The 26,143-nt window shown below is 29.7% G+C and overlaps 4 protein-coding genes across 5 annotated transcripts; 3 read left to right on the top strand and 1 right to left on the bottom strand.

Annotated features, from left to right (window-relative positions):
* The first annotated feature begins 2,155 nt into the window (after positions 1 to 2,155).
* On the top strand, positions 2,156 to 5,652 carry LOC113392484 (uncharacterized). 2 transcript variants are annotated; one of them, XM_026628943.2, is made up of 3 exons: positions 2,156 to 2,582; positions 4,605 to 4,794; positions 5,311 to 5,652. In XM_026628943.2, the coding sequence occupies exons 1-3, from the start codon at positions 2,328 to 2,330 to the stop codon at positions 5,607 to 5,609; spliced, it is 744 nt and encodes a 247-aa protein (XP_026484728.1). In that variant the 5' UTR covers positions 2,156 to 2,327; the 3' UTR covers positions 5,610 to 5,652. The 2 variants fall into 2 exon arrangements, with proteins under 2 accessions (XP_026484728.1, XP_026484729.1); XM_026628944.2 differs by lacking the exon at positions 2,156 to 2,582 and adding an exon at positions 3,899 to 4,222.
* Positions 5,653 to 7,134: 1,482 nt separating this feature from the next.
* On the top strand, positions 7,135 to 10,251 carry LOC113392605 (uncharacterized). Its single transcript, XM_064220792.1, has 4 exons — positions 7,135 to 7,433; positions 7,524 to 7,791; positions 7,873 to 8,192; positions 10,213 to 10,251. Exons 1-4 carry the CDS (start codon positions 7,191 to 7,193, stop codon positions 10,249 to 10,251), a joined length of 870 nt encoding a protein of 289 aa, XP_064076862.1. The 5' UTR covers positions 7,135 to 7,190.
* Positions 10,252 to 12,534: 2,283 nt separating this feature from the next.
* LOC113392483 (uncharacterized) lies at positions 12,535 to 20,435 on the top strand. Its single transcript, XM_026628942.2, has 3 exons — positions 12,535 to 13,141; positions 19,542 to 19,710; positions 19,939 to 20,435. The coding sequence occupies exons 1-3, from the start codon at positions 12,620 to 12,622 to the stop codon at positions 20,259 to 20,261; spliced, it is 1,014 nt and encodes a 337-aa protein (XP_026484727.1). The 5' UTR covers positions 12,535 to 12,619; the 3' UTR covers positions 20,262 to 20,435.
* Positions 20,436 to 24,724: 4,289 nt separating this feature from the next.
* Positions 24,725 to 26,076, bottom strand: LOC113392373 (ommochrome-binding protein-like). Its single transcript, XM_026628779.2, has one exon. It carries the CDS (start codon positions 25,862 to 25,864, stop codon positions 25,016 to 25,018), a length of 849 nt encoding a protein of 282 aa, XP_026484564.2. The 5' UTR covers positions 25,865 to 26,076; the 3' UTR covers positions 24,725 to 25,015.
* Between the last annotated feature and the right edge of the window lie 67 nt (positions 26,077 to 26,143).

Genomic DNA, 26,143 nt, shown 5'->3' with positions numbered 1-26,143 from the left:
AATTACATAACAAAGGGTGACAGCCACTAGGGACAAAACATCTTAGTTGCCATGGGCGGCGCCATTCACTGTGTAGGGAATCCACTACGTAGCTACGAGATGGTTTGCTATTAGCTCGTCTATATTTTTAGTTTTTAATTATAAACAATAAATTTAGATCTAAAGAGTATTTACTCCATTTTTTTGTTGTTTGAATGTTTTACAAAGTCGGTCTGGGTAAAAAAAATATATATTCTCAAGTTATAATTATGTTAAGGTCGATGTTATTTAACTTGAATAAATATCGCAAAATCCTTAAAATGTTTAATTGTAAATTTGTAATATATACCTACATGCACAATGTATTACCGTTTAGCGTTATACTCCCACGCCTGATCTATATATAAACAAGTGCTTTATTAACGAATCTATCAACCTCAACCAGGTTTATTTATTTACTGATTAACTTATAAGGGTTCAGAACCTATCTTTTTTTGTTAAGGAATTTTCAACACCATTGTAAAGCAATATAATACTCACGTGTTTCGGAAATCGCGTATAACGTTTCGTATTCCTGTTCCCTCGGATTATAAGTGTAAGGAAGTAGATGGTTTCTAATTACATAGTTGTAAACTATTTCCTATACAGGCTACTCTTAAACGGCTCGAGATAGCCCACGAAATTAAAAAAATATATATTTAAATTAATTCATAAATCAATAATAGTCTTTTGTAATTTTATCTTTTATTATATAAATATAAATGTTTGATTTTGTTTGTATTCTCTGTGGTTATGCAATATTTAATATTGATATGAACTACTAACATTCCATACACCATTCCAGGCGTTCATGATTTGCACATTAATTATTTTTAATTGTTATTTGTGTAATTAGGGCCTTAATGTTAATAATTATTATAAAAATAAATGTTTAAAAAAAAAACTGTGTTCACTTATTGTTTATACTTGCGTGAAGTTTTCTGGTGTAATACCATCAAGTAGGTGGCGTTCGATTCATATCGACATAAAAAATAAGTTATAAAAAAATTATAATCATGGAAACGTATGCCTATCTTATTTTTATTATGCTAAGTCTGTCCATAGAGGCATTGTCAAAAAAAAAACATATTTCTGATACTCTAACTGGAATCCCGTTGGAACTGAAACAGCGTAATATTTTTTTGCAGTAACATGTATCAAAATGAGTCTATTACAGTGAAATTGCTTATGATAAAGAAATAAAAAGTATAATTCTTAAAAATGATACATTTTCATATACCAATGTATAGATTGTTTCTAGTTTAAGCATGCCGTGATAGATATCATGACATAACATTTTAACGTCTTTAGTGGCCAAAAACACCTAATGTTATTTTATTCTTAGAACCTTTGTTTGTGGTTATCTATGTATTTATTGAATAATTTATACTTTAATTGAAGTTTTGTAAAAACCATTTTAAAATAAGCAATATAAAATGAGTTAGTTGCGCTCTGAACTTCTGATCACTTAGATTCATTCAACCTCGAACAAAACTACGACGAATGACGTCATTGGTCGCTCCAACTGACATTTGCGTCACAGCTTCCATTTTTTAAGAAGTTAGTTTATTTAATATTCGCGCTATATATAAAATATATTTTTTTAGATTAATATTAAATAACAAACGTATTCGTTATTAATGATAAAAAAGTATGTACTTTCATGACATATTTATTCTTATTATCATAAGTATCATATCAATACAAGTGTTTGCGTACCCACACATAGAAACTAAATCAATAAAGTTATAAAGAGTCTAATCGGCGGCGATCAATGAACACCCTCCGTGACGTCAGTGGATAGTATTGATTTTAGTCCACCCCATATTCTAACGTTTCTGATATCCTAGTACCTAAGTATGCCGAGAAAAGCTTTAGGAAAACTTAGCTCTCTCTCTATGAGAAGAAAATCTGAGAAAACTTTATGTATCAAATTATTTAATATGCGAAAGTTAAGGAGCGTTTATTAGATTTTATGTTATATTTGAAACAAGTATGAATGAATTCGTTTTTGTTTTGTTATGAAGTGGTGTTATTATGATAGGGGACTGTCAAACAGTTAATAATGTTTATGGAGGAAGTATTCAAGCGTAACTAGCAAATTACCAGTCCAGTGGTATTTTCAATTGAGCGAGTGTGCTACTTCATTTGGGAGTCCGCCCACGTGTCCGATGCACTTCTTCTCTACTAAATCCGGCGGTTAATCTGCGCGACACCTCCTGTAGTGTATAGTCGCCTAGTATTCCCGGTTCTGTTTATCCGAAATCTTATCCGATTTTGTCCGGATTATATAAAATAAACTTTTCCCAATGGATTACTTAGTTTTTCGTATTTTTTCGTTCGCGCTGATATCAGGGTATATACAATGTTACGGCCAAAGTAACTATTATTTTGAAAATGATAAATACTGTGATGACTTATCTCCATATGTTGGTGATATAAATTTGGAGCAAATTTCGGGTATTTGGTATGGGGTAGAAAAAATACCCCACACGAAGGGGGAATACAGAATAGAACATACCAATGAGTGTTTCTACATTGACATCAGAGAGCTTCACATACAGGTTTGTTTTTATGTTGCTTATCAAATAATTAGATTTTTATTTATTAATCAATGTTTTTAAATATAAAATTTAGCTTGAAGTTTTTTTAATATTTATTTCGTTAATTTTAGTAACGTTTTAGTTTCGTTTTAGTCATTGCCAACATCAATTGTTTTTGTCATTATAGGCGAATATTTTAACAATTTCATTGAACATGTTTTGCACCAGCCACTTTCTTTATGTATATTTTCGATATATAATGGAAAAAAGATCGATGTGTGCATTGTGTTTTTTTGTATGTTCACTATGTAAAAGACTGACATTAATATTATTGTTTTGTGTAGAAATATTGACATATGAAATGTGCCACGATAGAAAATTACAAAATGTTTATTTTTTATACATACAGTGTGTAAATTGTATAAAACTTGAATACCTGCTAATAATAATATGTAAGCTAAGCTTTCATCCGTAAGAAATAAAAATATATATTTGAGCGCTACACATTGAGTTATTCTCAATCCATTTAAGACAAAATATTATTATTTTCCAGGTGTGCTAATAAAAATGACTGATTTAATTTATTGACCGGTAACGTTGCACAATGGTTGCACTTTGCGATTTTCAATTAGTATCAAAATGTTGCAAAATCCTTTTTAGCGTATCTTCTCGCACTTCAAAAAAGCGTGGTGTTAGCATTCGGTGATTATCATTCAGCACAAATTATAATCTAATTGTATTTAATTAACATACCTATATAATTTAATTGGTCAAATGGACAACTAAATAGAAAATTACTGAGTACCTTACCAGGTCTTTTCGGTAGAATCTACAACTAACTGTAATAACTTAAAATTAATAGTATAAAATGGCTATTTAAGAGTGCTGGTAGAATCTAAGTAAATAGAGTATATTTTGAATTGGATTTTTTGATATTACACTTTAAGTTGACCGTTGATACATTGTCTTTGATACAAATATGTTTATTCTGTTGCGAGCGTGCGAACATTACACAAGTATCTGTATTTATATTATAATAATAATAATTCTTACATCAAAATCTAGACTAGAAATCGAACATTTTGGTAAACATAATTAATTATCACGATTTTGTAAGCTGCTTATATATAAATTATTATTTTTCCGAGTGAAAATATTTTTCGGTAGTCATATAATAAACAAAAAATATTCTGCTATAAAAGAGCAATTGATTTCTACGCACTGTATTATGATATTATTACCAGTATCTTACGGCAGGATCCAGGATGAGGGGTCGCGGTGAGTCAATTAACAGGTTAAAAGTGAACGACGTAATTGTGTCATAAGCATGTATCGTCTGTAGCTGAGACACCTTCAATTAAACATTTGACTTCGTAGCTCTAACTTACATAAATAAATATAATCAGGTTAAAATGTTTTCGATTACAATAATTATAATTGTATTATTCAACAAAATTGTCGCTACAAACGTAAATTTCTGTCCAAACTTACATCCGACTAGTGACTTTGACGAGGAAGCTGTTCTAGGGATGTGGTATATAAGGGAGTACATATTCCACAAAGACACCGTTATTAAAACCGAGTATAATCCTTACTGTCCTATCATTCAAATTCGGAAATTTGAAGATTACGTGAGCGGTGGACTGTTGAACAGAGATCTTGTAAGTGATTCGGCTAAAATATTTGGGTTAAAGGCAGAATGTATATTTAAAAAAAAAAAAAACTGTGTAATTTAAGTGTTGAAAAAGAGTTACGGAGCTTTTTTTCTTGTTCTTCTCGGTAGAATTTACAAAATCCTAACACAGTTTCAAATCCTACCACTGGTTACATTAAAAACTACTCGATTAAGCATATTTTGATATCTAATTTGCTTTATATAATTTACTTAATTAATTTACTACTGGTAAATGTAATGTCACTTATCTGATAACTATTAAAGTTTCAAACATTTTTTCTATTGCCGGTAATTATAATTAATTCGTAAGCTATATTGATGACTAATTTTATACAGTAATAAAAAAATATATATTTTTTTATTTTCAGCCAACGCCTCCAACACCATATCCACCTATGACAAATTCTCCTTACGTAAACCGTGCCTATGGTCTACCCGAGCAGTACAGGATACGTCACTTCGTTTTGGAATGGCATGAGGGACATTATCAGGATGACTATCACATCAAAGTCAATACTTCTCATAAAGGATTTTGGCCAACAGACGTCCCTTATAAATGTGAGTATCATTCATTCATTCGTTCCTTTTGTGAAAATATTTTGTATTCTGTCAAATTGAACTATTAATTTATATATTAAGCGTTTTTTAAAGATTTATACCAACATCATTATTTCATTTCCTCAATAATTCGATCTGCTTTGACATAACGCCAACGCATATTCCACAAGCTATCGATAGCTTGTTACTTACTGATCGGAAGGCTACGAATAGTAGAGTAAATGTATAAAGATGACTAGGATTTAAAAAATAATTGTAAATGGCAATTATAAAATTCTACTATTATAAGCAAAACGGATCATTTTATTAGAATACAGTAACCGGACTGTAGTGAAAGATTTTATACCAGAACAGCTTTTTTTTTTCAAAATATCTATTACATTAATTGAAATTTTTTTTTGACTATATAAATAAATTAATCAATATGTTCTACTTCAAATAAATTAGTACTTATTTTATTAGTACTCATTCTGAAATTATAACATTAATATTAATTCGTTACGGTTTTACTTCCAGCTGTCGACAAAATGTATCGTTTCTTTGGAGGTGTCATCCAAGTGCTGAAGGTCTCAAATAACCACCTGGTCCTAAACTTTTGTATGAGACTGCCTCATTCTCAGCTATACAGCGTCGTGTTAGCAAGAAACGACAATCAACTTACTCCTGAAGATTTAGCTAGCATTCATAATATATTTTCTATAAAAAATCTGTCCACTTCTTCATTGAAACGTGTGTGTGAAAATTCTGCAGTCAACTTAAAACTGTCAAGCGTTCTGTTTCTTTTCATTGGGTTTTTTCTTTGGAAAAGCCGTTAGTACGAACAATCAAATCAAGTTTTAATAAAATTTACAACAATAATAATAATTATTATAATAATAATTCTTATGTTATGTTAATTGTATATGGTGGTCAGTTCATATTATATTTTTAAATAAAGTACTTGAATTTAATTTACTCCCAATTCATACCTATTTATGAATACGTTACACAAACGATCATAAAATATAACTAATGAAATTTTCATCCGACAACGTTTCTTCCATGAACATAAAAACTGTTACCTAATCATAATAAAGGAAAAAATAAATTAAAAATGTTTGAAATTCTTTTGAGTATAAATTTTCTAATTTATTCCTATTAAGGAATTAGAATTGCTCGATTAAAATCCTATACATTTGATATTATATTGATACAGCAAAGTAGACACTATTAATGCTTCAGAAAAAAAAAGGACTATTTTCAAGGGAATATAATATAATTGTAAAAATTTACAAAAACAACTATTATAAGTAAAAGCTTATAAATAGGTATTGACGTTTTCTCAGATTCCTTTTTAAAAACGTATAGGTACATAGTCTTAAAAAACAGTGTCTTTCTCTTTTTCTATGCAGTCGAAAATTATGAGTTACTTTCGCACGAGATATTGTTGAAAACAAATCTCGGAACAAATAAAAGCCACATAAAAGGATACGTTCCTTTCACTAACGTTATGTGTATCTTAACTGGTCAAAATGTTAACATTTAGGATATAATAAAATATAATATTTAGAATATAATTTAATAAATAACGGCTTACATGATTTTATAACTTTGGTTAATTAAATTCGACAGTTCATTTTGTAAGAGTATAAAGTTTGTAGAGATAATATATAATTAAGTAAAACAAAAGACGATTATGAAATTTATTAATATCTCTTTGATTTGTATTCATTTTTTTTAATTACTATGAAATTGAATTGTAGTAGTTTATAATATTTTACCAGGATTTTACATTTTATTATTTGAATAAAATTTTACAAAAAAAAAATAGATAATCGCTCATTTGGCGGAAAATTTTCCATTACGATAAACGAACGATCGTTCGAACAAAAGAACAAAAGGGTGTGCAAAAATTCCAGTTCATGGTTAAACGGAACTGTTTTAATATTCTGTTGCAAAATTGACCCACACATATTCAGTAACAGGTGGTTAAATAAAAGCATATTAACAAGAAACATATTTATAAAATTTTTGGATATATCCAATATATAGAAAACAATAAATGTACAATTTTATCGGCGTACAATAGCTTTTTATGAACTGCCATGTAATTAATAGGTTGAGGAAGCTGCTAATTCTTACCTCCCTGTTAACTTAGTATGTTGACCTTTTCCCATGTACTTAGTACAAGTAGTGTAGAAATAATTCAACACAATAAAAATCAATCTTATTGAACTTAACGTTTTTGAAGTGATAAACATAAAACAAATTAAAACGGTAGAACTACGATTAATACTAATTAATGACACGATTACGAAACAAAATTTAAGATTTGCTGAACCAATTTGCTAATTAAATGCGATGCGGCCGCGACCGACGCCTTGTCCCATATTCTCCGCAGTATTCCAAGTGTCATCATGTTTAGTCTGTTGCTTACATATCTCATTTTAAACTCCGCATATCAAACCAAAGGGCTTTGCGGTGACTCTATAAGGTGGTCCCACCGTGTGAACATGGACGAGGTCTATGGGGTGTGGTACGGCGTCGGATACGCTCAGCATAACCCTGACATGACGAATATGCCCAACGAAGTTGGATGCGTTACTCTATACATATCAGACGCTTCATCTGAATATAAAGACAATTGGATCGACTGGTCCGTGAGTACATTCTTCGATGAAATAATTATTAAGTACATCAAAGTAAGTAAATTGCGAAAGAAATACTTTAGTAATTGCTTTTCCTTTCAGATATGGCGTAAAAATTTCTCAGATCAAAATTGGCGATCTTCAAAAAGCAATCCATGGTCACCAAACGCAATGGCGGGACCGTGGCTCGATGTTAGATTAAAAAGAAAGGTTAAAAGAAATATAGAAGACGAAAAACGAGTTAGGATATTATGGGATGAAGATGGACATACACTGGAGCAAGTTTATCTGTATTATCCAGTTGAACCTGGCCTTTGGACAGCGGATAAGTTGCGTCCCTTGGAAAAGGAGATGATGTCACGAGGCATTGGTGTGTTTTTATTATAATATTATATTCCATCGTAGATTTCTTTAGGGTTCAAATTTAACTAATATTACTATTATTTTTTAGATGTATGGTACCCAGACGATCCGCCTCGACATCCCGATGTGATCCGATTAATAAAGGTCACGCCACACACACTTATCATAAACCACTGTTCTGAAATTGGTAACGGTGGTATATTTTCTCTAATTCTTCGAAGATCGCCCTCAAAGGTACAGCGCTGGGAATGGTATAAATATCAGAAAGAGTTCTATAAATTTGAATTACCTAATATTTATAGATATGCGTCTATATGTTCGGCCTGTATTCGAATAACTTCTACTGTCGTTTTATATACTTGCTTTTTTGCAAATGTTTTAATCAATGCATTTTTAAATAATAAATTTGTAATATATATGGTGGTTTCATTTGAATATACTTATAGTATTCAAATTATAATTTATATAACATGTCTCGTGATAACTATGTTTCATATATTTAAATATAATAAAACATTCTACTTCTTTTAGGACAGAACAAGATTTAGCTTGGCATTAAACTTTCCAATAAATATAAAAGTAGAATATATAAGTTGGGCGTCGTTTCATAATTTTCTGTTTCATATCCTTTGTTAAATACAAGAATGGTTAAGAGTATATTTTTTTAAATGATCTTTATAAGCTCAAGCTAAAAATATTCTATATTCTATTGATTACCGCGTACTAAGCATTAATTCAATTCTAGACTATATTTTTTTACAATAAGTAATATTTCAATAAGTATTTTACGTACGTTAAATTTTAAGTAAGTACATTAGTATCGATTACATGTTACGATATTGAAACATTAACGAGCCAAGGAGGCTCAGGATTAGCACGGGATGAATCTACAAGGGATGTATTCCGCACAACTGATTTAATATGTTTCATTTACTTAATTTGTCTCTTTAATAAAAATTCAGCACATGCTCTGCGGTGGAAGAAAACATCGTGTGAAAAGTGCATGTGTCCGTTGAAATTCTGCCGTTTGTTTAACCGCCAACTCACATAGAGCAGCGTAGTGAAAAGGGAGAACCTTTGAGGCTCATACATTTTACGACATTATCTTAAACACCAGGATAACTATTAAAGTCACTAAATCACAAAATATATTGTCTTGAAAATATGTCTTTTCTAATTTTAAATGCGAGTTTTATTAGCTATAAAATGGGAGTCAACTGTGATAAAAACTTTATAACTACGTTAACGACGTATTTGAGGTAAATGTTATGAGGACAATGCCCACATAGCAAAATATACCTTAGAAATATCAAATTAATCACTAATGTAATGTACCTACGATAAGTAAGTTTATTTTTGCTCTAATAGGCGACGTCTACTTTTTTTATTACTTTGTTAATATTTTTAAATAAACCTTCCGAATTTGAATTAACAAAAGTATAATTAAATCACTATTTTTTAACCTTTCCAACCTTATAACTTAGCGAGTTCTTCTAGACAACATTTGTGGATGAAACTTAACTAAAGAATATAAAAATATGTTCATGTAAATCAAGACAATATTTTTTGTATGAATATGGCAATATAAAATATAATTTAAATAAATTATTATTTTTTTTTTGCGAATCTAATCTATTTTTAAATTTAACTAAAAAGTAAAAAATATTTTCACTTGGTAAATAATAGTAGCTTTGAAGATTTCAAACCTCGTAGAGATTATTCAGAAATATTTTGACTGTGAATTTTTAATACCTAAGAAAATTTCTTAATTTTCAATCTTCAAATAAGAATTGGGGTGCATACAATAAATATAATAAATATATAATAAATACAATAATTGATGTAATAGGTATATAATGAGAATCTTGAAATCTTGAAAATGTTTGTTTTTAAATATTACTTTAGGTCTAAATGCGGCATATTCAGCCCTACAAGCTGAACGTTAAAAAAGGGAAAACGTAAATAAAAACCAAGTAATATAAAGCCTTATTTTCCATTATTTAAAAAGAGGAATTATTGCATACTCTTTTCTGCAAAATATTTATTAATTCGGTCGTTACTGACAGGTTAATTTCCAAGTTGTGTGACTTAATACGAAAATAAATTGAAGTTTCACTTTACTTCATTAGGGTACTTTGAGGCATCGGCGTGGTTCCATTTAAAGCTTTTATCTAAGTTTTAGACTTGCTCCTGAATAACTTAGTACAAAATCCTTTACCATATCATCATACCTTTAATCTATTTAGCTAGGCTATTTAGAAATCGTTCTGGAACTTGGACAAGCAATTGTTGTAATTAAAATATTTTGTAATTGGTGAGTTTTAAGCACTTGAATAATAGGTTAAGGGTCTTGTTCGTTTAGGTGATTAGCTAAATAATATTGTTTGTGAGGATGTGCCACGTAACCTATAACCTTATATAACTGCAGGTCACTTTGCAAGTCAGACAGGAACTTCATTATGACTAAATTATGTCAATTAACCCACCAATTGTGACCATTGTTTAGCTTTTTGTCTGCTAGATGAATTTCCTAATAAGTTTGGCCACTTTGTAGAAGAAGCTGAAAATTAAAAAAAGAGGTAATTTTAAAATCACACAATTTATTGTTAGTATATACTTGAATAAAGTTTATTTTTATATTTATAAATAATAATTTATTGTCACTGCTTCACGAGTACCTGGATAAGTCTACTAATTACCATTGGCCAAATCGATAATCAAAGACCAAACAAGTGCATTCAACTGTGAAGTAGGTACTTCATTTATTTTGCGATGCCTATTAACCCCTCAGTATAGAAATAAATTACTCAGTCATTGCAGGCTGGTACGAAACAAGAATGTTAACATAGAAATTTGAAATCTTTAGTTAGAAAATCAAGTTGATTTTTAATATTCGATTTTCAAATGACGAATTGTAATTAGGAAAACAAAAATGATATCATATACTATGCTCTACGTTATTTAACGCAAAATTGGTTTTAAAAAAGTGACAGTCTATGATGTCCAACGATAGAAATGACTCCTCTTGACCCTTTGTTCCCGAGGTTGATGGCGCATTGACAATGAAGGTGATGGTTAATAGTTTTTTACTGCCTTATAATGACTAAACGTGATTGTGTCCGGTAACTATCAGATAGCCAAGACTGGTTTGCTTGGGCCTCCTTTCCCTTTGAGGAGAAGCTTATGCCGAACTAATTAAAAAATAAATAAAAATTATTTTAAATATTTATTACCTATTATGTTCAAATGAATGATTTACCACACGAAATTGTCAAAATAAGTTCATTTTGTGTCGCTGAAGTCAAATTTATTTATTTAAGAAAATATAAATTTATTATAGTTTTATGTAACGTAATCTATGAATGTAATATTGTAATGCGACTAATGAAATGATTTTTTCATTTTTTAAGCGTGGTTTCTGTTTATAATTTAACTGGAAAGGCGGGTTTTCAAATTATCACCGTCGATTTGTTTAATATTATTATTAAAAGTTTAAATTAGTCATTTAAACTTTAACCCCGTGCTTAGCATTCAATAAAACCAACATAATAATATACTTTTATATTTCGCATTGACACTTTAAGCCAGATAACCCTTCACCTATTAAAATTTTAAGAGCAGAGTTTGAGCGGTAAAATGTCCTAACCTTATATATTACATTTTCTTAAACCGTACTATTCGACAAATTTACATTACGTTTTACAAATATGGATTATTCAAACATCCAATTAGATATTTAAAGAATATTTAATGCTTAGATATTATGTCTCAATTGTATCAATGTCATATAAAAATAAAATCTAAATATTAAATTATATTTATGGGTTGAAAATATAATTGAAGAATTTTAATGTATTTCTTAAAACTTTAATTCAGTATTGATCTCATTGTGAATAATAGTATAAAATAATATATGTGTCCATACAGCCATAAGTAAAAAATAAAAAGTATTTTATTAAATTTACTATATATAAATAAAACCAATATACATTTCTTCAGTTATTTAGTTTGACGTTTTTCTTTATAAGCATTGTTTTTGGGATTTTCAATTTAATTGTTCTTCCTTTTTCATATATTCGTTTAATAATAAGTACAGTTTTTTAATGCAAATACCGGTCATTATAATAATAATTTTCTTTGTATCTAGCTGAGATCTATATTGTAGGGATGATTAATTCATTTAATAGGACACGTATAATCGGTATAGTTCAATCATTGGGTATAAGTTTTTAAATGCAACATCAGATAGAGCTGTGCAAAAAGTATTTAGTTAAAAGTAATTTCTAATAAATATTATTATTACTGCTTCCTTTATTCCCGAAGTAAGCTTATGTACGATACACTGCGAGTTGTACAAAATCTTGATGAAAATACAGACTTTTCCTCAGTTATTTCGACTGTTAAAGTTACTGAGAACATAGTCGTATGGCATTAATTGAAGATGTTAACAATCTATTGAAATCCTTTAGCGAATAAACTTTTAAAGGAAAACTTGCGGTTACATGTTGCTGCTAAATGTAGTTTATCTGAATAACTGGCAAAGTAATACTGTAAATAATTTCAAATAAAATTATCTGCCTCTATTCGATTACCAAGCTTTTATTTTACTCGATTGTAACATACAAATTTGAATTAAATATAAAATATTTCAACTTAAAAAAAAATCTTCCTTTTTATAAATTAACCTCTTATGTCCGTTTGGATTAGATTGTGTTCTCGCAATTAGAGTTAATTAGTTTACATCCCACTATCGTAGTAGTTGAAACAGTCACATACTATCAACCGTTACACAACTATCACGCGATAGCCGAAAAGTTTACGAGATACTTTTGAAAATGCACGAATATATCTTATTTTCATTTCTATTTACGACAGCTAACTGTGCCAGTTATCAAAGATATGGTGAATCTAGTCAGTATTCCAGCTATACAACCCCCTCAAATAATTATAACCAAAACCAATACCCATATAAAACTAGCTATAGCGGCGATAGTGGTGGATTTTCTGAAGCGACTCACTATAACCGTGGCTATTCAACTCCAAGACCCGATATGTACAGCACTCCAACTTCGGGTAATATTTATCAAAAGCCAAGCTACACAACGCCTAGTTATCAGTACGGGCAAGGTTATTATAATGGACAAAATTACGGCCAAGGAATAACTTCATACGAGATGCCGTTTTTGAAATATAATAGCGAATACTGTGTGAACAGATCACCACAGAATGGTATTTACGTAAATGGTTTAACTGGCATGTGGTATGGTGTCGAATTCATTCAGCACTTAGCGGGAGATGCAAGACTCGATTATGGAAATACTTGCATTGTAATACATATCTCGGAGCCACGGGACAAGGTCAGTACGATATAATTAATTATATAGAACTGTATTACTATTAATGAATATATGTACAGAGCTTTTTCGAATAACGAATACGACTGAACAGGAGTGTATTTTATTTATTAATTATATATTTTAATGTATTTTCTTTGCTTTCTGTTTGTAATCATTTAAAACTTTTCGGATCGAATGACATGAATAGAACTTATTAGTTAGTTACTCATCTATAATAATCTTTATTTATAGTTGATATTTGTGCGGGACTCGAATCTCGCTCGAACTTTGTTCACCCCAAACTTCGCTTCTGATGTATCTACTAGGCACAATAGCGTTTTTCTTTGTATTAGACAACACAACACTTAAGAAAACATTACAAATAGCTCAACAATTTCGAAAAATAAATTCTTCATACACTTGGGCTCAACTCCATGCAGTCGACAGATTAGCAGCTATCGTTTGACATAGTAATTCAAGAAACGATTCGATTTGTTTATGGGTACTAGAATTGTCATTGGTTTACTACTTACAGTTTAAAAGGCGATAAAAATAACAGATAGTAGCGTTAATGTATGACGATGCAGTCATTGTAAGTATCAGTATACTAGTGTGTCGATTGGTAAACGTCGATTTCAATATATTATAACCAGTTTCTGTCCGCGGCTTTGTCCGTGTGTGAGGGCGAGAGGGGGGACAGGTGTTAGATATATTTAGCGGGATAAAATGTTCTATTCTGGCGTGATCCCTTCTAGCGAGATAAAGTAACAAACATCCATCAATCCAAACTTTTGCATTTATAATATTAGTATAAAATAAGATAACCGGCAAACGGTATATAATATTTAAACGTATAAAAGATGAGTATAATTTTAAAGTTAAATTAAAACACTATAATTTTACTGTGTCTTTTGCACACTTCGACAAAGTGCAGCGGTACAGTTTTTATAAGTCCAATATTTATGAATTTACTGTTTTTTGCATGTAAACAAAACGTAGGTCAAATGATTAAACATTTAATCTTGGTAATAATTCACAGATTGTGAAAATAACTTAATACTAATAATAGCGTCGTCACCCATTATAACTTAAGTGTTATTTATACGCTATAGGTAACATACCTATTTTAATCCTTACATGGTATATTTACTATTTAAATAATCTTCTCTTCTTTTCGAAAGATATTTATTAAAGTCAGACTATTTCTCGCTTCTTCAATAATTATATCTTTTATTTTAGAAGTAATTTTGGTAATATATATATAATTTGAAAAAAATACGTCGTGTTTAATTTACCGAATATGAGAAATAATGTTAAGCAAAGGTTTGAAGCAGCGTGGTGTAATAGGCTACAAACCTTCTTCCCAAAAGTTTTAAGCTAAAATTAAACAATATTGATGTCAATGTAATCGATACTACGGTATTTTTATTGTTCACTTAGATTCGGATCTTTATTTAAATCCTCTAATAATAACATTCCGCTCCGCAGCATACTGGGCTAGAAATGTAAAATATAATTGATGATTATCCAGATTAATTTTATATTTTAGTTATTATTATAGTAGTACTAATTAATTAATATACTAAAATTAGATAATTTATATTAGGGTAAATTGATTTGGGATTACGCTACAAATATTGATACTGTTATTTAAGTGTGTCTATTGTGAATATGTTACACTATGGTCTATAAACAATAATAGGAATAAATTGGCTACAGCGTCACCGAGTCTAGTATTAATCTTCTCTCGGGTTATACTATTAAACCATCGTCACGATAAAAATATTGCGCGAATATGACCTCATCCGGTCAAGTGGTTCAAAAGTTCCACGATCACTAAAATACACACTAATTATTTTTAAGAATCATCATATTTCTTGGAATACATAAAGATAACCGTAATGTAAAATAAAAACTTAATAATAATCTTAAGAACTTATTAAACATCCCTCGATGTTTAAAGAAAAAAATATTTCGCAGATGGTAAAAATTGAAAATGAGCAAATCCAAATTTAAGAAATTAAACCTCTTGTCGTTTAAAAATAGTAATCGATGCTGTAAAACTTCCTGATTTTTCCAAAAATTGATGTTGTTTTGTTATGCTGCACTCGAATTTTAACGTTAGTTACATTACGAATTTTTCGTAAACAAAAACATTCAAGGAAGATAAATCTCCTTTCCACACAAAAAAACTATAACCACTCCATCTAGGCTCTAATCAAAGATAGTTGGAGACCTTTTGTGATCTTTTTGTTAACACGGCTTGGGTAAAACCATCCAGGGTTTTTTTATTTCTGCCACGCTATTATATTATATAGAATTATATTCTGTTATATTAGCTGATCCAAAGCTATATTAATTGATAACTTTCTTAAGGATTTCGTCATCTAAATAATTAAACTTCCTAGAGCTATTACACATTTAGACTAAATTTCATTTTATTGTTATAGGTGCCTAATCTGTTTTTCTCAAGCTTTTTTTACAAATAAACTTCTCCAGCGATATCGGTTAAATGGAAGAAAGAGATAAACTAATGTTTCAAAATGGTATAAGTTCAATGAGAATTTTAGGTGCCCAAATTGCTGTATTGTCCGAAAAAAAATTACGTGATTATTTTGAACTGGCTATATTTCTTTGTGAAGTAGGCGGTACCAAGGAGGCAAGAGACTCCATAAAATGAAGTACAGATTTTTAAAGAAGCAATACTACTAGATATACACAATTATATTCATCATCATCACCACATGACGATGATAACACATTAGGCATGTAGATCTTTTAATTTGTCTCTGTATGCATGACCGAACAAATAAGTTATTGTTAAATGTAATATATTTTTTAATGGAGCCAAACACCAGTTTATGGTAAAAAAATATATTTTATGTATTTTTTTTATAAATATGATTACTTCAGGATATATGTCATGTGTTTATCGATAAAAGTATTCTAGAATCAATTGTAATAATCGACACACTATCTGGTCCTACTGCCGTTTGATGAAAATCGTCTAACAATGACAATTAGTTGCCTTCGTTTACATCTCGATTGTTGCGACGAATACCAGCTTCGATTATACCATAGACCTAGGAGTGTACGTAACCGACAAGTTATAATATTGTTGACATTTCAGTTATATTTGTAAGTCAAAGAAAATATCGTTAATATATGCAATTAAAAAAAAACAACTTTAAACTTTAAATAATTGAGAGATTTACCTAATATTTATTAAAATTAATAATGATTAATATTTATTATATAAATCCGCTTTAAAAAATGTAAAAACGACTCATTCATAAAAGCTAATGTCTAGATTATAGAGATAAAATATTTATTAAATGAGCACAGAGTTATTTATATTACGAGTTAATAAGACTAATTACTTTACATCTAAGCCTTATCGTAACATCTTGCAGCCTTGTGATTAACTTCGTCCTTACGAGTGCACCTGTGACAATGAAGTCAGCGGTCCTTAGGTATTTTTTTCGGATAAACGACACCTCTGTGCAAACCTAAGGCTAAGGGTCAAATACGATAGCATCGACAATGTGAGTCAGGAGCGCTCGCGCAATACGGTTTCTACTGTCAGTTGCCTTCTATCGGTTATCCGCGCAATATTTGACGCACGTGCTGTAGCATTTGAGAAATGAAAAGATTTTAAAGATACGTCTAGTACGCTTCCATAATGTGTGTTTGAAAGACGAAAATAAATCGTGTGCTTTAATAAACTGAGATGGATGTTCAAGGTCGCACTTTATTGAAACTTCCTTGGATATTTTTTCTGTTTTTGTTCGTTTTCGCGGATGAAACAACAAATTCAACTGAAAGAAATAATTCAGTGACGTGCAATGTAGAACACGAATATGATGATATGGACGTAAGGAGCGTGATGGGGAAGTGGGGGGCGGTAGAGCTATACACGCACCTGACTCAGGAGGGTGTCAAAACGTATAAGACTTGTCCCAAAATTATAATATGGGAGACATTCGAAATTCCCCGTTCTACTTTCGGGGTACGTTTCCTGAATAGATAATCAAGTGATACGATTTCACATAACTTTGCTATAATTATTAATATTTGTTTGTAAAATGTATCCGTGCAATTGTCAACTAAAATCATGCAATATAGTAATAACACTTGTAGGTACAAATTTAATTTTAGATAAAAGAGTTGTTATTTTTACACAATATGTTTCATGAAGCTTTGATAGTAGAAATTATATTTGTTCGCATATTATTTTATATATAGTGTATAATATTCAAGAAGATTTGAACACATAGTAGACCTAGATACACTTTTTATAAATCAAAGTATTTAAGCATAAAACAGTCTTCAATAGAGATAAATAATTATTCATTTATAAACATGGCGCAGAATATAAATGTAAATACAAATTTTAAAGATGAATATTGCCAGTCGGAGTGTAAAACTAATAAAACGCTACCTTCAGAGCTAGTTAAAGTCGAACATATAAATGATTATGCATACACAATGTCCAATCTAAACACACCGCGACACCAATTGACTGAGTTCTTGACAAATATGTAAAAATAACATAACATATATATATTTACATAATATAATTCGTTTTGTAAAGGTTTTTCCATACAATAAAATCGAAAATGCTTTAATTCAGATATTTATAATTTATATATAATGTTTGTGTATAGTGTATATTATGTCGTTCGTACATTTATAATGCATGTAATGTCACATTATCTCCAGTGGGATTTCCAGTTTCCCAGCGTATTTGTTATTTTGATTTGCATTATCCGGCATGTCCCTTCCCGGTTCTCATTTCCCCCCAACTGCACTCACGTACCGAATTCGCATACAATTTTTAATGATGTACGAAATTGTATGTGACATATACGATTTTAGTAACATTGTTATGATTGATAATCATATTATTTATGTGTATATAAGTCTGCATTTTCAAAAGTAATAATGTAAAAAAAATAGAATGTTTATTTATTTTTCTTAGATTTTTTTTTCACAGTAACCAAGGAGGTTTTCATGAGACATAATTTGGTCACGACATGTAGGTATTTTACCTACCTATTTTTCGCAAATAAAAAAATGTGAAGGTGAGGTGATCTTACCCCGACCTACGTGTTTGGCTGAATTTATAAAGAAATAAATATTAAACTGGCCTTGTCTAGTGACCTCGTCAAAGAAAACATTAAAAGTATCAATTATTGCATAACAAAGATATTTCTGCTTCGTTGGATCCAAAAACGAAAACTACACAGTAATTCTACCATGACGCATGTACCTAATTATCTAATTATGGTCATACTTGTAAAGGCACATGTGTCTCTTAGATATTGTTTATCCAATTTCTAGATGCTATTGGAAGTGACCTGTGGCCTAACCTTAGTCGCCCACGTAAATTACACTTGAGTCACGTATCGGGTAGGTCAATCTGACTGACCCATTTAATCTTGTAGTCGAATTAAAACGTTCCCTTTACGAAATATGTTTTGTTAGGCCAATTAAGTAAATGACTAAAGATGTGACGAAATTAATTGGTGACACTGGCATGTTAGATAGCCTTTTCAGAGGACAAGGAACCCATAGGTATTCAAAATTATTTCGATTATAAACAGGCTATTATTAAATAGATTTATTTCATTTAAATTAATTATATTTTTATATTTAGATAAAATGCTTTATTTTGAAACTCAATTACGAAAGCATGAGCATATAGTATTAAATAAAACTTAAAAATGTTGGTATACACTGAATGCATTTTTAAATCATGATCATATTTTTATATATGTATATTCAAGTAGAGGTCTCAGGCAGTAATCTAATTTAACTTTAATATGGTCTTGTTCTCTTTAATTAGGAGAGCTACTGTACAGATCATATCACTGATTTAGATCTGTATAACCGACACATCTAAGTTTTCAATTTATGATTGAATATATATTTTTTCATTTAATTGAATCTATTATTTTTTTTTAAAAAATCAAAAATATATTATTAAATATTTTGAAACAATATTAAGAAGAAGGGTGACTAATACAGAATGAAGATAAATTTATACGAGTATCAATTAATTAGGTCTTCACATTTTACAAGCGTAATCGCGTAATCCTCTTACAGTAATACATTTACGAATACTATCCGATATTCATCTAACAATCTAATAATAAATAAGATAAAAAATAAATCCGACCTTCAACTGTCTATAAACATGATCGACGGCATTCAATATAGTGAATTAAACCATCTGCCTGTAAAACAGCGTGTTAGATCGCTTTCTGTAAACACTGGAGTAATGTAAATTTTTCTAGCTTTGAAGCTCAATATAGAAAACATCAAACACGTTTTTTTAAAATATTACCAGAAAAAAAAATCTCGTTGAATTTCATTTTTAAAAGATGTATAGTCATGAGATAATATTAAATTTTTTCAGCCTTCAACCGAGAACCAGCTTTATCACGTGCAGCATATCAAGGAGAAGTTTCTGCGTGATAATCGCCATTTGCGGTTATTATGGGACGAAGCCGGACAGACTATTGAATACTCATTGTACTTCCGCAACGACTCTGCGGGCTATTGGCAGGTTTATGATGAACAAAATGGTAATAATAACACTCATGTAAAAAAAATAATTGCCTTTCAAAAAATATATAAAACATTCAAACTAAAAGAAAATTTAAAAACAGCTTGTTTACAAGGTAAAATAAACTCTAATTTGTTTATGTCTATTGTTTGAACTTTACAATTTTCAATTTAAATCTCAAATCTTGACTTATTAGAAAATATAAAATATATAAATTTATAATTAATTGAATAAATATTGTTTCTAGGAACACTAGCGTCCCGACCGTCGTATATGCATTTTAATGGAGCCGTTCAAGTTCTGAAAGCTGTTAACGATCATTTGGTCCTTAATTTCTGTCAAAAAGCATCTAATGGTGCACCAGCGCAGTTATACACAGTTCTATTCTCGAGAGACCCCGGATCAATGTCCCGATGGGAGATCGAAGCGGTCCACGCTATGCTTCAAACTAAAAATCTTTCTGTCGCTTCCAGGCGGATGGTCTGTGGCAATAGCGCGGCAAAATCGACTATAAGTCTACTTTTTTCTATGATTTCATGTCTAATAGCGTACATTATTCGTTCGTCGTAAATTGTGCACAATTGCATTTATAAATATACTTAGTTATACTTATGAGAAGCAATAAGACTTTTAAGGAATAAAATTATGTTAGTGCTGTAATCGTTTTTTCATATTAATTTTGTATTCCAAAATGAGCTACATTAATCATCATTCATTTAATTAGTAATAAGACAATATAAAATTTTAATACTAACGGAGAACATACATTATATTTCATATATTATTATACTTACGACTTTATCTCATGTACCTACATACAATATAATATATTTTGTATTAAATGCTATATAAGTTTTCTTTTAACTTATTTCCGTTTTAATTTCTTTCAACGTTATTTAAAAAACTGCTACGTTTAAGACTAGCATTTTGATTTGTTCATTACAAAATCATAACAATAATAACTATATATAAGTAAATCACGAGTGCTAACATAATTCTTCGGTTAAGTGCAATTCCAATTTTCCAGGAGAAATTATTTTTCTTATTGATATAGGTATGTATGTGTTTGAAAAAATGTATTTTTTGTGTCGTAAGCGTATTCAAACTATTTATTATATTGCGTTGGAATTTGTACACTGAATGAAAGTTCCTGGCACTGCACCATCAACTTGATAATATTATTACACGATTATTTATGTACATCGATTGAGGTAATCTATTCCAGATAGAGTAATTGAATATAGAACACATTTAAACAGATAATAAAGCTATTATTCACTATTATAAATTGCTAACACTTACATATATTATAATCTATAAAGTATGTAATATATAATCATGTTTATTTATTATGTTAATTGTCCTATAACTTATGAACGATTTTCGTTTTGTTTCAAATCTCGTCACTTCGCTATTTAATATCAAATTATTATATAGATGGTAAATAATATCAGAGTGCCTTAATATGTATATGTAAAAAATAGCGATTTGATAATATTTATAGATTTTTTGAAAATGTTGACTGTTGTGAAGTGTTTTTTAATTTTATAAGATATTCGGAATAGGTAAATTCGTTCTCTATGGATAATTTAATGGATTGCTTTTTTAATCTATCAAAAATCAAATTAACATGATTTAATAGGTAATTTTCGTTATTTTAGCAAACTATTTATGATAACGACTAAAGACAGTATGATATTTTTAACGACAATATTATGTACGTACTTATTTATGTGTATGTATGTAATGAATTTGAATGTTTTTTTTAAATTTTGAAATGGTTTTAACGAAGAAATGATTAAAAACTTATAATTTTACATTACAATACTTGTTTTCCGTCCTAAAATCCGTGTAAAAAATAAAATTAAGATTTATATATTTTATATTAATAACCCATATGTTAGATATCAGTGTAAAGTAAAGAAGTTATTTAGTAAATACAATTACTGTGACAATAAAAATAAAATATACCAAAGATGTTTTATATGTAAGATTTAATATTTAAGAACCTTGTAAAATGATGCAGCACACTCAATACTAATATTTTATTAAGTATTTATTTGTAGTATCTATAGAATTATATTTATTAAATAAATAATTATGACAAATTTTGTATGTCCTTTATTACTATAAAGTATGTATTTATTAAAATTACTTTTTCCTTCACGTTACTTTAAAAAAATACTAAACGACAGTAATGTAAATTTTTCTAACAGATTTTAAATTTTAATTAGTAGGTATATTTATTTTGTTTATTTAAATAATAATTATTATGCAAAATAAACATAATTATAAGGCTTATAATGAATATATACAAAATAATATTAAAAATATGTACCCTTGTTCTCTCGTAGAGAAGAGTTTGCCAAGTTTTTCGGTTTTTGGGCGACTCTCTGCTTGTGAGGGCTAGATCAGGGCCGTCTTATCACATTCTTTAGCAAAATCTTTGGATTGGACGAATGGCTTTTTTTTAATTTAATATTTTCTTATTTTTCAAGATTTTTAATTAAACTATCAACTGTCTAAAACTTAGTTTAACATATTCAAAGAAAACAGTTTTTCTCTTAATACCTTTTTCTAGAGAAACTAATAGACAGTATGTTATACTATGGGACTATTACTCCAAGGTCCACTGCACAAATATATAATTTAGAATTAGTGATAAATATTTGTGTTTGATATTTTTAGCATTTTCCTGCCTGAAAGCCGGAGGCACAACTCCGGCTTTCTCTGTTTTCCTGACATTATATGATGTATCAAAGCTTGTGGCATTCCAAGATAGTGACTGTCCGCGTGCCAGGAAACCATTTCAAGTACATAATTTATTTCGTCGTGTCGAGACTAATTCCAAAGAAATCAATTACTACAAGAATATCGATGGTGTCAAAGGGCCTTTTAATTAAACTATTAAGAGATAAGTGACGTTGAAAAAAGTTAGCAAAAAGATTCTACATACTCTTCACATAAACGTAGCGGTAGATACTTATTATAAATTGAATGTTAAGGTTAAAAGTTACTTTCAAAACAAAGATTAATACTTTCTAAGATGTAAATGTGAATTACTTGGTACGTTTCAACTTGCCAACGAGTTTTCTGGAGTTAGGTCGGATTTAGGGCCGCTTTGTGACACATTCACGCTGCGTTGCACAAAATTATCCTTGCAAAATGATTTGACAAGCGAGCTAAGAAATTTTTCGTATTATTTTTATTTTTTTATAAATTCGTAAAATTTTTAGAGCTATACGAGAGAAGACTATGTATTAAACTAGAGGGGACATACATATAATATAGAGGTGAATATTTTCCAACTTTAGAAAATTATAGAATTAAAATTAACATCCTTTACCTATAAGTGGGCTTCTTCAGCTTTTGTGGAGAAGTCTTGAGCTTATTCCAACGCGCTGCTCAAATCCCGATTGGTGAATAAACACCTGTCAGAATTTCATCCAACATATGCAGGTTTCTTCGCGCAAAACACGAGATTGTAAAAACAATTTAGCCATATTAAAACTCAGTCGAGCTATCACAGGTATGAACCTGCAATATGTTACGATTCGCTTATTCTTGCTACTGAACGTCCTCGGCTCATTACGCTGTTTAAAAATTGTAATACTATTTTTACAATCTCCTAGTCATATACATAGAAATATATCATGTGAATTAATACCATTTACTCGTTAAAGCAGAGAGCTCAAAGAAAGCCTTCTCGTTACATTCCCACCCCGCGCCCACTTCAGAGGGGAGGTATGACGTCATTATACTAAAGCCACACTGACATTTAGCCTTGAAGTTAGAAGCCATTGGAATATCAACTTAAATAGCAAATCATAAGACTTTAAATTGGCTAATAAGATTCTTAAATGGAATAGATAAATACGAGTAGTTGTAAATTGGATCACAAACGTTTGTCGGATTAGTTAGCGAAGAATGTTTGGAACCCGTTGGATATTTTTAAATTAATAATATTGTATAATAAAATTAAAATTTTATAGTTATTACGTACTTATTGTCAGTGTAACTTAAAGATTCCGTTGCAATTTTATGAAGATAAATGACATGTATAAACACGACTAAATTACTATCAGAATAATAAATAATATACTACATTAACACCCTGTTTACCTCATAATATTTTTAAATGATTAATGATATACATGAGAAAGCAAATTTTATAAAACAATAAGTATTTACTATTTGTTTAACTCTTATCGCTTCCCGTGTGCTTTTTGTCTTATTTATGTAAAATATATCTTTAAGTACAAGTCCAGATTATAAAACGCTTGAAACGAATATTTATTAATATTGCGTGACAATGAAATTTATCCTTAAGTTTTCAATATTTTTTTATTGTAAATTTCCATCGAGGAATATTCATATACCTACACAAAACATTGCTAATTAATACTGCCTTCCATCCTTTTGAAAATACCATAATCCAACAATTTACCACCTTATATATTATTCGTAAGTTAATAGCAAAGGTGGTTGATAACAAATAATGAGTCGAATCGATATTTTACAGATTTTTAATAATCTTTTTATTCGCATTTGTATTGACTACGCGAATTGAATTTGCTCTTTGTATCAATCTTCACTGGCTTACAATTTCTGACTTTAAAACAAACATGTTCTGTGGTTAAATAAGTGGGTGGATGCAGATCTACACATTGCCCAATACTTTGTATAAATATTATAGACTCACAGCTGCCATCTCCACTTTTACGGGTAAAATTTGTACAAAGTTTCCCGTCATATTTCCTACCTTAAATTTGAAATTTCCAAAAATATTTTCTCAGCGGATGCTTACTATATAAAATAAACCCATGTTCCACATTTTATATTTATGGAATAAGTAATTTTATCCGTTGTTAATCGGTCAAAATGACTATACTAAAACAAAAAAAATCTAATTAAAAAAATTACTAATCACTACATATCATAATTCTTACGTAAAATTTCTTATCGAGCGATATTTATTTTGTAAAATTTTAGGAAAATAAAAGGGGTATTCTTGAATTCAATTAAAGATCAACTTAAATTATTTTGTTTTTATTGTTGTTCTCGTACTATGAATACGTACTCTAGATAGAATTATGCGCTTGATATGTGAATGTGTTACATTACGTGATAAATTTAACCATACATTTACATTATATACATATATACAACTCAATTAAATGTTTTAACATAATAGGGTATAGAGGATATAATATAATTCATTAGTTATTTAAAAAAAAGCAAATTTAAATGTCATTATGTTTTTTAAATACGACTAAACCAATTGTAATGTAAAACTAACAAAGGATACATAATAGTAGAAAATATTAACATTCTTCGGGTAATAATTTGACAATTTCGTGGGGATCTGAGTAAACGATGTTGTTATTGTTATCGAATGCTAAACCAAAAATATTCTTGATGTGAGCAATTTTTTCAAGTGTATCATTTTCTTTATTCACAATAAAAATCCCATTTTGACCACTAAAATGTGCTACACCTTTGTTATCTATTTCGATTGCTCGATATATTTTAGGTCCGTCGTAATGAATACGATGGTCGGTACCGTTTTTGATCCTGTACAGGCCGGTTTCATTTGTAATAAACATATCGTCATCGCCATCAATCGCAAACTGAAATATTTTTTCGTGTATGACCTTTTGATGTTCGATTTTTATTTTAGTTTTATCGTGTTCGCACTTGTATAATTTCTGCGATGGATATTCAATGAAATATAGATGGTGTTTAAAGAACATATCCCAAATGTTATGGTGGCTTATAACTTTTTCTACTTTGCTACCATTCGTTTTGAGGTGCTGCTTGTAGATACCTTCACTGCCTCCGAAATAAACGAGATTATCTTTATTGTCAATGGCTATTGCAAATCCATTTTCTACACTGGGTAATACTTTATGTTTTATATGACCTTTTTCAATATATCCAATTTCGAAGGAGTCTTCATCGTCTTTGCCCGTGTTGTAACTGAAGAATATTTTATGGTCTCCGTGATCATAGGCCAATTGATAGGGACGATTTAATCCAATGCCTATGACATCTTTTTTGTGAAATTTGTCGTGAACGTGTATCCCTTCACATTTTTTTTCGGGAGATTTTTCGCTGTCGTTCGACTTGGCGGAGGTTACACATACTAAAAAAATTATTAGTAGAATTTTCATCACCGATTTTTTCTTCTTGGGTTTTTTGTTTTTAGTAAATTATGTTTGCGAGTATTGGTCACGTTCTTTATTGTTCCACGGTATATCACAATGTGACATGAACACAAATGAGAGCATGGACCAATTAGTTGAAATCGATTCAATGGGCGTCTGTTCCTGCTGTTATTGCATAATTATTAGATGATAAGCAAGTCACGTTCTGTACAAATAAAAACGTGGTTTTATATTTGCGATTCTCTTCTGCTATGTAAACAATTTGTTATTTCGATTTATCTCAGA

This window comes from Vanessa tameamea, chromosome 5, assembly GCF_037043105.1.
Source record: "Vanessa tameamea isolate UH-Manoa-2023 chromosome 5, ilVanTame1 primary haplotype, whole genome shotgun sequence".
In the NCBI taxonomy this organism is placed as follows: Eukaryota; Metazoa; Arthropoda; class Insecta; order Lepidoptera; family Nymphalidae; genus Vanessa; species Vanessa tameamea.
This window is presented reverse-complemented; position numbering and strand designations above follow the sequence as displayed.